Source organism: Hemibagrus wyckioides, linkage group LG01 (genome assembly GCF_019097595.1).
Source record: "Hemibagrus wyckioides isolate EC202008001 linkage group LG01, SWU_Hwy_1.0, whole genome shotgun sequence".
NCBI classification, from domain to species: Eukaryota; Metazoa; Chordata; class Actinopteri; order Siluriformes; family Bagridae; genus Hemibagrus; species Hemibagrus wyckioides.
The window spans coordinates 14816910-14830877 of NC_080710.1; the positions used below are offsets into that span (position 1 = coordinate 14816910).

General features: G+C 36.2%; 1 protein-coding gene across 1 annotated transcript; it reads right to left on the bottom strand.

Annotated features, from left to right (window-relative positions):
• Nucleotides 1-910: 910 nt before the first annotated feature.
• On the bottom strand, nt 911-7648 carry rhbg (Rh family B glycoprotein). The gene is made up of 10 exons (XM_058391544.1): nt 7393-7648; nt 5631-5817; nt 5359-5509; nt 4054-4201; nt 3738-3904; nt 3143-3280; nt 2080-2213; nt 1727-1845; nt 1409-1482; nt 911-1263 (listed from the first exon to the last, which is right to left on the bottom strand). Exons 1-10 carry the CDS (start codon nt 7568-7570, stop codon nt 1189-1191), a joined length of 1371 nt encoding a protein of 456 aa, XP_058247527.1. The 5' UTR covers nt 7571-7648; the 3' UTR covers nt 911-1188.
• Nucleotides 7649-13968: the final 6320 nt, after the last annotated feature.

Here is a 13968-nt window from a genome sequence, read left to right on the forward strand (position 1 = left end):
ATGTCCGATTCTAAACATAAATAAACGTTCCCAAAATAAGAACAAGCAAGTTGCGAGACAAAATTAAACCAATTAACTGACACTTCACTTTTTAAGGCATTACAATTGATATTTATTAAGGATTTGATGTAACATAGATGTGTTTTCTTAACAGAATTACGATTAAACATTTTGGGATAAAATAAAAGACAATTGCCTCATAAATGTCCTTTGCAAAATGCAATTAGACCTGAAATATGCACTGAGATATGGGCCATATTCAACCTCATTCCAAATCACTCCTGTCCAAGCAAAGTGTTTAGCACTAATTGACCAGTTACCGTCCTGCTACTGCAGCTCCGTCAACAGCTCAATGGCGCCATCTGGTGGTCGTGTAGAATTAGTTCATTTTTTACTTTGGAGCAATTCCTGTACTGAACATTTTAGTGTTTTGCTACTCATTCCCACTCTTCTCACACCTCATTCAGCTAATTACAGCTACGTTGAAATGGGAATGTTAAGGCAGGAACACTATAATGTGAAGGACAGGGTAGGCAACATTATGGCACCATGTTCATAACAGTGTGGGATGCTGCTGCTGCTGCTTCTGCTTTGCTGTCCTGTGTAGTGTTGCAGGTGTTTATGTTGTAGAAGGAAACACTTTAGCACAGCAAATGAACCTTGGTTTGAAATATGTTACCGTCACATGGCCGACAGTTAATGACTGTACGCATTTTAAAGTGGGGAACTATATTATCTAAGCATTGTAGACACCAGAATAATTATTTTGTGATAGCAGTACCTATTTCTTAGTACAGAATTATTGGATATCTTGGCCCATAATCCATATATGTTACATATCGCAATCAGGATTTTATGCAAACACTAGATTGGGACATTTCTCAGTGAGTCTTCACATACATACATAAGGTTAGTTTTTACAGTAAACACATTTGTTTACATTTTTATTTAATGATATATTCCAATAAGCAAAAACGTTTACATTCCTCTGCCTTGATTTGTTGTAACCGCACACATTTACACAACATTCTAAAAAACAAAGTCTTTGTAAAAATTATACGTTTTGAGTGGACCACAGACAATGTTGCGATGATATTCAGCTTGAGTGTATATCCTGCATGTTTTGGCATGTAAGGCACACACATATGTATATTGACAAGCACTCACTCACAAAAGCAGTCATGTAATTTAATTGAGTTTTTCTGTCTCCTCGGGTGTTTTCACAGTAGTCAGTTCTCCATGGCTCTCCTCTTCTCCTGGCATCTAATGAAATCATGACACAATATGGAAAAATAAGTGACTTGGTGTTGAATTGGTGTAAAGTCAGGTTAGTTTACATTTGTATCTCTCGGTCAAATTAATTTCATAAATTTTTTTTACAGTAACTACAGAATAGTAACTCATTTACCTCCCAGTAGATTGAATCCTCAAAGCAGAGAGTGTCAGGTGGGGCTCCATAAATAGGCAGTTTTAAAATGAATCCTAAGAACATACACAGGGTATTTACACAGGGTCCTACACTTCTACACATGCTTTAATAATGATCACTATAGGCAGATAGCATTATAACCCTGTAACTATGTTACAGCTCCCAGGTTTCAGCAGTGGTGATGTCTATAAAACATGTTACCACTGAGAATAAAAAATATTTTATGGTCTCACATATTTTATCACATCATAATTTTTGAATTTCATTGTGAAGTAATACTGGTGCCTTGATTCTTACCAACAATAAGCCCACCCAAAAGGGCAAAACCCAGGGTGACAGCCAGCGATGCGATTTGCATTAAAGCCTGTTGGGATGCAGTATGTTCATCATTGATATCAGGAAACACATCTACAATCCTATGGAAACAATAGATGGAAGCAGTGTGAACTTAGCCCTTTCACCTATAATCTCTAAAAGACATGGAGGATATTCATTCTAAACAAATATAAAATGCTTTGCTTATCAAATATATATGACAATGCAATCTATTTTTCCTAATACATCAGTTAAAAGTCTCAAAGTAATATCTAAGTTGAATTTGTCTGTATTGTCATATAGCAAGCTTTATAGTTCATGAAAAAAGGTCTTACCCTTGGCCATATATAGAAGAGCTTGCTGCTGCAGCAGTGATGGCGCCAACAATTGCTCCCAGGACTCCTGGCATGCCATGGAGGTTATGAACACCACATGTATCTTGAATCTTCAGCTTTGACTCCAGAATAGGCTACAAAATAAGAGTACCTTTAATATAGAGAAATGCAAAACAATAGAAAACTGAATGGTATGTATGCCATATTCCTCCAAAACATGGCTATGCTACCTTATTTTAATAACAGTCCCAGACTTGTTAGTTAAGAATCCTGCCATTGTCTGGTCAGTTTTAGTTTAGTCCACTCTTCCACTGACTTGCTGGGCAAATTTGTGGGGCCTATTTTGGTGTTGTTCAGATGTTGTTCCAGATAATTCTAAAACATTTTATATCATTAAGGTCCAGTAATTGTGCAAGCTGGGCAAAGTGTCTCAGTGTTCCATCATATTCACTGATTGTACACTCCATCTTACCGTTGTCATCCAGGCTGTGTCTCTCTTGGACATGAAACACAAAGGGCAACCACAGTCTGGCTAACAACTGATGTAGCAGATTTACACTACTATGCATTCATCTGTGTGTAAAACCTTTTGACACCGAACAATAAGAAGTGTGTGACAATTTTTTGTCCAGAAATCTACAATATTAATTTAAGCATATTAATTGATGCTTAAACTCACCCCTTCACTTCATGTGTCTTGTATATTGCATATGTAGTCTGATATAATTTTATTTATGCACATTTACCCTACTCAAATACATTTCTGATTAGTGAGACTGAAAAAATCCAGTTGCTTTATTATGTGTTTATATGCTAATTAGTTCGTTATATTTAAACATTATAACCCAGTCTTGTGCATCATTATTTTTTAAATCTTCTTAACATTTTTAAAGCTGCTAGCTTTGGCATTTATTGAGCATGTGTATCATCAACTGAATTGAGTTTTTGATGTCTTGGTTGTCAAATGTGGCAAATAATCCTAAAAGTGGCATATAATCCTAATAATAAAAGACCCATGTAAGAGATTCATAGTTTTAACATAGTATGTGAGTGCACTACTCACTGAGAGGTACTTGTACCCTAGCACGGAGATTGTTCCAGCCAGGAATCCCACTATCATGGAACCAAATGGAGTCAGCATCATTTCACCAGCAGTTCCTACAGCAACACCACCTGCCAGTGCAGCGTTCTGAATGTGCACCTAAAAGACCCACATGATAAGATTAGTACTGTATGTGTTGTATTCAAACAAAATCCTTAAAATAAGTTATCTCTCCAAGAGCAATGTGGTTTAACTTCACTGAAAGTTGAAATGTCACAATCCTGAAACATGTTCCTCTTTAGATAACAATCAACACATTGGATGATGGACAGATTACACCTGTCAGGTGACAGAGAATGTATGATGTCAATAAAATAAGATAACTAACTGAACTTAGGGCACTGGCATGTTAGTTACATTAGGAATGTGTTACATTAGGAATATCTAATAGGTTTAGACTCAGTTATTAGATGCCCCTTTCTTATTTTCAGTAGTGTTTGCTCTGCACTTATTTGTAAGCCTATAAAGCCAACTGTGCAGTGATTTTAAAATACACATATGAAGGTCCAGCCAACTGAAACACTTTAACCCAATTAGGCCAGTTGGGGGCACTCACCATGTCAAGTTTTCCTTCGTGGTTGACAAGAGCAGAGAAACCGTATGTGGCTAGTGTGCAGGCAGCCAGTGAGTAGTATGTGTTCAGTGCAGTACGATGCTGGACATCTCCTAGAGCCGTGATGGCCGAGTTAAAGCTGGGCCAGAACATCCACAGGTAGATGGTTCCTGGAAAGAGATAATCAGAACATAAGAAACTTTATGTCCAGTCCTAACTATTTGCCTTGTCTAATTTGATTTACACTGTCCAAAACCTGAAGGGATTATTCTGCCACATAATAATTTGCTCCTGGGTCTGGGCAAATAATTTAACTAACCTATCATGGCAAAGATGTCAGAATGATACACAGAGCAGTTCCTATCCTTGCTTTTGCTTAGGTTGGGCCTGTACAGCACACGCGTCACCATGAGTCCAAAGTATGCTCCAAATGTGTGGATGGTCATGGATCCTCCAGCATCTCTTGCCTATAGGTGTTCAAAGATAAACAGGCATTAAAAGGGTGCTTTTTAATCAAAAGAATAATTTGATCATTTGCCAAATCCTACCTACTAGCTAACTCTCCTTTCTCACATGACAGTTGCTGCTCATAGCATGTTAGATGGCATCTAAACATACTCTGAGGTAATCAGCCCTCTTTTACATACATACACCATCCATTCACTCAGAAAATGGATTCCCTGTCATGAACGGCTACAAGATTACTACAAGAATTTAAAGGATTTAAAATCCTGAACACTTTTTTGTTGCATCATTTGTGAGCCGAAAATGCCTCATTAATAAGAAAATAAATTTTCACTTTGATCATAATTTATTACACAACTGTCTAACATAATTTACATACCAACTGCCAGAAAAGGCTTTAAACTCTTTAAACAAATCCAACTGTCAAATTAACCCCCCCCCCCCAAAAAAAAAGAATAACTGAATTGTGCTGGACATAGTCAGACACACACACACTAAATTATCCTGTTTGCACGAACATGCCACTTTACATTATATATATTTATATTAATCCTGTTTACATGTGTCGCTTTAATATCTACAATCACTGTATACACTGTCCTTTGCACACTGTCTTGTTCATTGCACAAAGTCGGCCTATATGTTATTTGTCTTGTCTTGTCTTGTCTTGTCTTGTCTTGTCTTGTCTTGTCTTGTCTTGTCTTGTCTTGTCTTCCTGTGCACTTCTGTTGTATGTCTGGTTCTTAAAGACTGCACCTTAAGTATAGTTTAATTTTTTAGTTTAATTTTAATTTTTAAATTACAGTTTAATTTTTTATCTCTATGTTTAGCTCTATGTTTGTCTGCGTCACTGTACTTTGTCTGTGTTATGTGTAGCACCTCTGGTCTAGGAGGAACGTTGTTTCACTTCACTGTGTACTGCATCTGCTATATATGGTTGAAGTGACAATAAAGCTTCTTTGACTTTGACTTTGACTTTGAAAAACTTAAATGATAAAACCTCACATCTATAAACTGTTATGTCACATCTATAAAATGTCTTTACTTCAACATTATGACTGAAAAACAGTATTTTCTAATTCCATCTGTGAAATGTTAAGAACTCAGATTAAAAAACTTGACAGTTTAAGCAAACAAAGGATTAGAGAATTTGACTTACTCCAAGATGTACGATAAGGATGTACTCATTTACGGCAAACAATGTAACCTCAAATATGGCCATTACCAGCATCTGGATTGGGCTTGTCTTGCCCAACACAGCCCCAAATGAGATCAGCACAGAGCCAGTGCAGAAGTCTGCATTGATCATGCTGCAGGAAAAAGTTACCCAGTCAATGGCTTTAATGTATACACATGGGAAAGATTAGTGAGCTAAAGAGAGAGGGATAAGAGGACACAGATATAGAGTTATAGACAAACTCTGCATCATACTTCAACACTCCAACATGGATCTTGCCATGATGTAAGCCATGAAGGACGCCTTGCATGATTGTTGCCCATTGCAGAGAAAAGGCTGCGATGAGGAAGTTAAAGCCAACGCTACTGAAGCCATAACGCTGCAGAAATGTCATGAGGAACCCAAAGCCAATGAAAATCATCACGTGTACATCCTGGAAACCTAAACAAACAAACAAACAAACAAACACATACATTACATCATTGATATATACTATATTACATTATAGGTTTACATGATTGGTTGTTATCCAGAGTACACTGAGCTTCGGGTCTTCACATGCAGTCATGCAGTATTTTTTTTAAATGTTTGAGCAAACATGACACATTATGTGATAAGGGGTCTGGTAACGAAATGATTTCAATTCTAATTCAAAAGATCTAGGCTTCAACTGCAGTCATTTCACCGTGCACATTTTCTTAACGTGTCAGACCTGTTACATGTCCTTGTTGCACAACATGGGCACAGCATTTAAAGACACAGTTCCTCAGTTAAAAGATATAAAGTGTTTTGATGTTTGCCTGTCAGTTTGTCTGTGGGAATGTTTTCTTTCCTAGTTTGCAGGGTTGCATGACAGTAACAACAGTATACATTATAGATTCCCACCAAACGTGAAACATGCTGAAAAAAAAACACAAAAAATGAACACTTAAGGTTTAAAACATCTGGCATTCAGCCAGACTTCACTGAGCCATTTCAGAAGTCTCATCTTTCATCTTTCAACCTCTCCCTTTTCCCTCAGTGACAATGTTATGCAGGTGTGTGTATACAGGGACTGGTGTCCTTCATGTGTGAAGTAATAAGTCAAGACCAGCACAGGATGAATTCTTTAGATGTGTTTATCATAACATCCATCAACCGAACCCAGCAAGTCGAGACAAGCACAGGTGGACGTCTTGAGACCCTGATACTCATTCACAGGTCCATTCATCCATAATGGAGAGACAGCTTAACTATGTTAAAAATGTAAATAATTCCTAACACTACATATTAAGTAATTTAATGTGCATGTGTTTAATACAAAGCAAATAATTTACTTTTCATTTTTTTCATTCCAGTCTAGTCTTCATTTCTAGTCTTCTTTATGAGTACCAGAATTTACAATAAAAACACCCTTGAAAATGTATATTTTTATCTCGTTTTTTATTGTCTTTGTACTAAACATTCCAAATGTAATTTAAAATGGGATTAGAATAGTCAAAATAGAGAATAGTAAGATTTTCTTTAATAAAGTCTTGGATTACAACACAGCACAAATGCCTGTATGTCTAAAATACACCGCAGACAATCTGGACAAGCTGGATAGGCTAATTCAGAACTTATTCAGAACAAATTTTTTTAAAAAAACTTTTTTACTTTTTACATTTTTTTTTGAACAACTTCAAGCTTATTTCACCAATAGCAATGGCATGTATTTACCATTAGAATCACTGCTGCACTGAATATTTCTGCAAAATTATAGTCCATGCCTAATATTTGTTCTTAACATTTTGGCATAACCTAGGAAAGAGCTGTCAAATATATCAACATTTGCATTTCATGCATTTCTGAAGTGATTTGTTGACTGTACACTTGCCTAACTGTAAAGGGTATTAGGTTAGCACAAAATGCTGGTACATTTTCAATGCATTACATTAATTGCCTAATCAGTGCAATGAATTACACCTTTTTCCCCTGGAAGTCCTGGAGTAAACTCTATTTGTAAAGGTGCACACACACACACACACACACACTTACTGGGATAACGGTAGTAGAAATCGTTCTCCATGTCATTTGTTTTGTTGTTGTGCCACTTCTTGGCATCAGTGTGACCGTCATACTCCACAAGGATGCCAAAGAGGATGATGAGGATGACCTCCAACACAATACAAACCACCGGCAGTCTCATCCGCATATTGGTGGAATAATCTGTCATTGTGAAACTTGGTTAATTCTCTCTCTCTCTTTCTTGCACTGCTGTGAGGAGACTGACAAGGTAGTTTACAGTAAGCATCTCTTTACATAGTTAAGTTTATCTGCCCAATGTGCAAGTTAACGCCCATCTAGTGCTCTGATGATTGGTGAGCACACCCGCTCCCCAGCCCCACCCAATCTCACCTGATCAGTTTCTGTAGTAAGTGTGTGTGTGTGTGTGTGGCTTCTTTAATTTCTTTATAATGAACAACATTTTCCACAATGACATACAGTACATGTATGTTACAAATTTGTCAGAAATTTTAGAGCAATTGTAGATGAAGAAAATTCTACGAAGATTTATTGATTTTGTAGCATTTATTCATTCATTTTCAGTAACCTATTGAGGGATTCCTGTCAATCACTGCACACACACACACACACACACATCTTCATTAATTCATATCAGAGGCCAGTTTCAATTCAGTGGCTCCATGCCACTCCAGCATGCCAGTATTTATTTATTTGTTTGTTCATATATATACTGTACATATTTATTAATTCTGTGTTCTATAGAAACATTGACTATAATACCAATATGACTGCTGTTATTAGTACCGGTACTCATGAATTCTTTTTTTAAGAATTTTTAAAATTCTTTTTTAAAATTTTAAGCTTTTCCATTATTCAGAGACAAATTGAACTTGGTAATTAATATATCACATACTACTCAAAGTGCACAGCACCCTCACCAACAAATGGGAGTAAAATGTAATGGTCCACTGTTTGGCTACTGCATTATTACACCAAACTTTGGCAGGCATAAGGTTTAAATAGTAATGGTAATGGTAGTGAACCCATCTCAAATTATTAACTATTATCTAGAATGACACTGAATTGATTAAAGACTTGCCTGGTACATTAAAACAATTTTTAACTCTGTTTACCTTGCCACTATGAAATAACTCCTTGACCGGCCAAATATGCCAATATGCCATACACACCCTTATCCCACAGCTCTTTATAATTCACCTCTAGAAAGTCTCATTATTTGAACTGTCTATGTAGGACATAATCTTTAATTGGAAAAAAACCCACACAAAATACCCCACAACATGTGCTTACAAAATAGAAGGAATGGCACTGGGGTGCTCCATGGTATTTGATAAACATTGGCCAGTTAAAAAGTGTGAAGGTCTGTGTTTGTACGGAACTCCTTATCTGCCACTATTATCAGAAAAGACACAGACAGACAATTTTTGTGAAGGTTCTTTTTGCTTAACTAAAGTTTTATATAAGGGCATGTAAAATGTCTGGAAACAGATGTGAGGAGCATTTCTGCCTTTTCAAAAAAAAGAGTAAAAGATCTAATAGACATAAAATAAATATATAATGGATTACTTTTTTAGAGCTGAGGAGAGCAATTACATGTTTCAACACATCTCCATCCCTTGTGGGGTCTCTCATTCTCTATCTTGACATTCATCTCTCATTTGGCTCCTCTTTACCTATAGGATGTGTTCTGCTTTAATGCAATTATAGTCTGGAAGAATTTCACATTAATATCTGAGAGTTCAAAAGTGTTTTTATCTGAGTGTGAAAACTGAAAATAAGAGAAAAATGAAAAGCGTGAAGAAGAAATCAGTGTCTGATATATTGTTCAGTATATTGAAGCTGTTATAAATAACAGCACTATGTTTAAATTATTATGTCTATAATGTCAGTCACACTGTAAAGTGATGACTTTTTTGGCAGCACTATGTCTGTTCCCATAATGACTTGTGCTATGAATGCCCTTTCCAGTGACAGTTGACTTTGACTTTATCTATAAGATTTATTTTAGCCATTTCATAGGGTAAGCTACCTGATGGATATTTTCTGTATAATCCAGTCTTACATGCAACTTTTGCAATTTTTACTTTCAAAATATGTAAAAACAAAAATCCAAGATCAGTTTCTTTTTCTGCCTATAATGGTAGGGATTACATTTGACAAATGTCATTCAGGAGGCATGAAATTAAAAGTGTTTTATCGCTTATTGCCTTTAGGAAGGGGTGGCATAGCAAAGGTTAGAGTTCATAAAGCTTCTCAAGTAATCTGATGAGCTTGCATTTTAGTGAGCTTGTACTTCCTTGCTAAGGTCAAAACCCTGCACATATCTCATTACCTGGACAGCTCTGCCTGAGGTCTGATCATAGGTGTAGCTGATACAGTCACATTCTCATCACATGTATGCTTACACTTTGCATTAATGTGTATTCTACCTTACATAGATACAAATCAAAATTTAATGTAAGTGGCAGATAGGGTCTAAAATAGAACATTGAATGCACTGCAAGGAGACATGACACCTCAGATATAAACTCCAAACTGGTTTAACCTTATCTTTGCTTTAGAAGGAAACATTTTGCTTTTGACAGATTGTCAGCTTTGTCAGTGTTTAAAGTAAAAACACTCCAAGGAAGGGTCAGTAACCTTCGAATTGCTTTGTGCTGCAACAAGCTCCATCATGTCCATTCATTCATCAATCTGTACACAGGCTGAACAAAAATAGTTTATGTTCCTGTGACTCAACATACGTTATTCATCATTAGATTGGTGAATGACCCTGGACTACTGAAGCCATAGTCCTAGCTCTGCTCTGAAAAGGGCATAGCTGGTGTACAGTAACTAGCTGTATGTGCAGTTGGTGTGGTCAAGCAGTGCAGATGATTATGCATGTTTGAATTTTAGATAAATACATAGTGTGGTGTCACTGAAAAAGAATCATGTCAAAATCTAAAAGAACAGCCACATATCTTTAGGCCCTGAAATTTTGTGAAATGTGCAATTCAGGACATCTTAACTTTTTTTTTATTTTTATTTTTATTTTTCAACTTATCATCACCTCATCGTTTTTTATTGTAGCTTCATTTGGTAGCCTCTGTAAAAAGGTTACCTTAATAAATTTTGTCACAGTACACTTTTCTAAGATGGGTTTTCTATATGTGGGTATCAGTAGTATTTATTTATTACAAGTACATTTTCTGACTGGAAGCAGATGCTAAAGTCATTATCCTTTACCCTTAACCCCTCACCCCCAAATTTCCTCCATGATTTGGTTTTGCCTAATTGCCACCCTACAGTCAGATGGGAGCACAGTAGACACATGGAACCAGTCAAACACTTCTTTCCAAAACTGCTGCTCATGCTGTATCACAGGGCAGTACAACACACTCAGAGGAAAATCATTACTGCCCACTTCCACATACATGAGTGCACAGATGCCAACGTTTGGCTTAGTGTACCTTCTCTTCACCCTGATAACGTGGCCACTTTTGTACTGTTGGACTCCTGGACACAAATGGCAAAATTTAAATGTTAAATATTTGTATTAATTATCCTTTTAGTATTAAATAACCTATCCACCAGTGCAGCCAGCATAAAGCCCCAGATAATAACAAAAAACTGGAATATAGATTTGCAGAACTCAAAACATAAAAATCTTCTAAGGAAGAAAGTAGGTATATAAATAATATGTGTCTGAAAATCACTCCTTTACCAGTTTACTGTCAGGCATTAGTATGTTGTAAAGGATAGATCAATTTGGATGACTAAGACCCTATTTTATAATGCATTAACATTGTCAACTAATCTCATCTCTATTTTTCCATTATCCTTACTGTAAATATATAGCACAGAGCCAAGCCAGGCCTCGTACAGGATATAAAATCATATCCTTCCTCTAGTCTAAGTGATTCTGTGGCTCTATAGTTCAACAAGCACTGCATGTGAAATCCAATACTTGAATACCTGCTTTTCAACTATGCATACACATGTGTCTAAAAAGTGTGTGCCTGTCACCTTATCTCTCTAGTGGCTCCTGGTACTAGATAAGACAATCAGGTGATCAGCTAATTTGTAGGGGCATGCAAGTGTTTGTGTTGGGGGAAGTCAGCTCAGATACATACTGTTCAAAAAACCAGAAATACCAACCAAGATCATGAGATAAACACAAGACTGGACCTGTCTATTATGCAATTGCCATTTATAGGCAATATAAATTAATGTAGCATTTAATGTGAGTGAGAAACAAAAAGATTTGTTATTTAGTTCATTTCTGTTCACATAAACAGTTTGTGAAGGTTCACTTCCTCTTTCTAAGCAGCCTTCTAATATACAAACTATGCTAGGTGTGTAACTCCTCATGAGGAAAATGACAACTTGAATGCCATTTTGATTTATAGCTGCCAGTCACATTTTCATTTGTGTCATATGCTACAAGGTGTGGCTGAAGGTGTGGCTGGAGCAAACAACCAGCCCATCTGTCCGTAGGCATTACCTGGAGGAGGTTACACATGTCTGCCATAAGTCAATCAGACACACCAAATTTAGGTTTAGACAAGAGAATGATCAAGACAAAATACAAAGAAATGATACCAAAGAATAGAGAATGTGTCAAAAATCATATTCAATTCAAAAGTGGAATTATCCTGCAGCCATCTTTAAATGAAATCAAATATTACTCGAGATAAAAAAACAAAACAAACTGTTATTACTTATTACTCTAAATCTATCAAATTAATAGATGAATCTAAATTTAAAACCTCTACTTATTTTGTGTGGAAACATCATGCAGACTCTAAGTTTGCTTGTCATAAAGCATGATAAATGTTATATCGTTTGCTGATAAATTAATCAAGATTCACATATCCTATGGGTCACAGCTGATGGGGAATTGGCAAAAAAAAGTTTTTTTAGAATGATGAACTTGCTTGGAGGAAAAATATGACAAAAATATAGATATGAAAATCATTATACATGATGAACAATAAGATCAAGATACAAGCTCAAAGGTTAGAACCTTACACTTCCCTGGGGTCTATCTGTTTATATGCTTGCCAACAGAAGGAATAAAAGTTCTTACACTCATACTTAAGTAACATTTCAGTCTCCCTGAAGGTGGATAGTGCGTGAGAAAGAGTGAGATCTTTATCTGCAGTGCAAATAGAATACTGAACTTTACTGAACATTAACTTTCATGCTTACTAATGCCAAGCAACTGTCTAAATAAAGAGGTATACTGCTGTAACAAAACATAATTTGGCAAATATGACTAATGGCATGTGACCTACAGTGAATCGCACAAAAGTGTACCATTGTAAACTTTAGTGTTCCCAACTACATTTTTATGTAAGATTTGAGTATTATAGTGAAAAAAAGACACCTTTGCAAATAGGATAGTAAATAACAGGCAAAATATAGTATGCTAAAAAGAAGATAAAAAATTGGACCAAATGATGGATCTAATTAGTAACAATAATCTAAAAGGAACTCAACTGTATTCACCTTGTTATTGTGAAACCACTATTAATTCTGGTGCAAATATTTGCCCTCAATAGTCACATTATTTTTAATATTATTGAATGGACTGCACCTGTGTCCACTCCGTGTGAGTGTCAGGTGATCTTGATATGAATAGACTTGTTATTGGAAAGTCTGGAAAGTGGACATAGCATGAAGTCCAAGCTAAAATCAAAGAAAAATTGGGGAAAAAATATCAAACAGGGTTTGGCTGTAGAATGCAGGTGAACATTTCTGTATCACACTGTACATATGCATGGTGTGCTGAGTAATCATGTGAACAGAGCGGTGACGTGGGTTGATACAGCCTCTACACCTTGTCTTATGTCTTTCCTGTAGTTACATCTCTGGATCTCAACAAGCACTGAATTTTTCTGACCAACAATCCTACCAATGTGTTCTGTACAATGCAAAAGAAATTTAGAATTAAGACAAAAATCAGTAGCTAAGGATAACATCTCATTCATATGATGATGATGATGATGATGATGATGGTGGTGGTGGTGAAATGAGGCCCTGAGACAGGACTTTCAAGGTTTGTTATTAAGTTATTCCAACTACCATGGTGACAGCTTCAGATCAAGACATTCACACAGGTTTTAGATAAACCTTACAATTTCCATTATCAGCTTTTCATACTGTATGTAACTGAAAATCTTCAGCATGTGCTATAATTTCTATATCATAAGTACATAAACATAAAAGTACTCCACTGTAACAAGGTGGAATGCATTAGGACAAAGAGAAAGCTATATAATAGGAGAGTAGTTTTATTTACTTATTTTTAAAATATTGCATATGCACATACAGTATACTGTATACACATATACACTCACTGGCCAAAAGTATGTGGACACCTTTCCATCGCAGCCAGTTCTTCGACAATCTGTTGGCACAAATCTGCAAATACAATTGTCTAAAATGTCTTTGCATGCTGTAGCATTAAGGAACCAAGAGGCCCCACAAACTTGTTTCAGCATAACAAAGCCTCTCTGTACAAAGTGAGGTATGTGAAGACATGGATTAACAATGTTGGTGTGGAAAAACTCAAGTGGGCCTTACTGAACCCTGACCTCA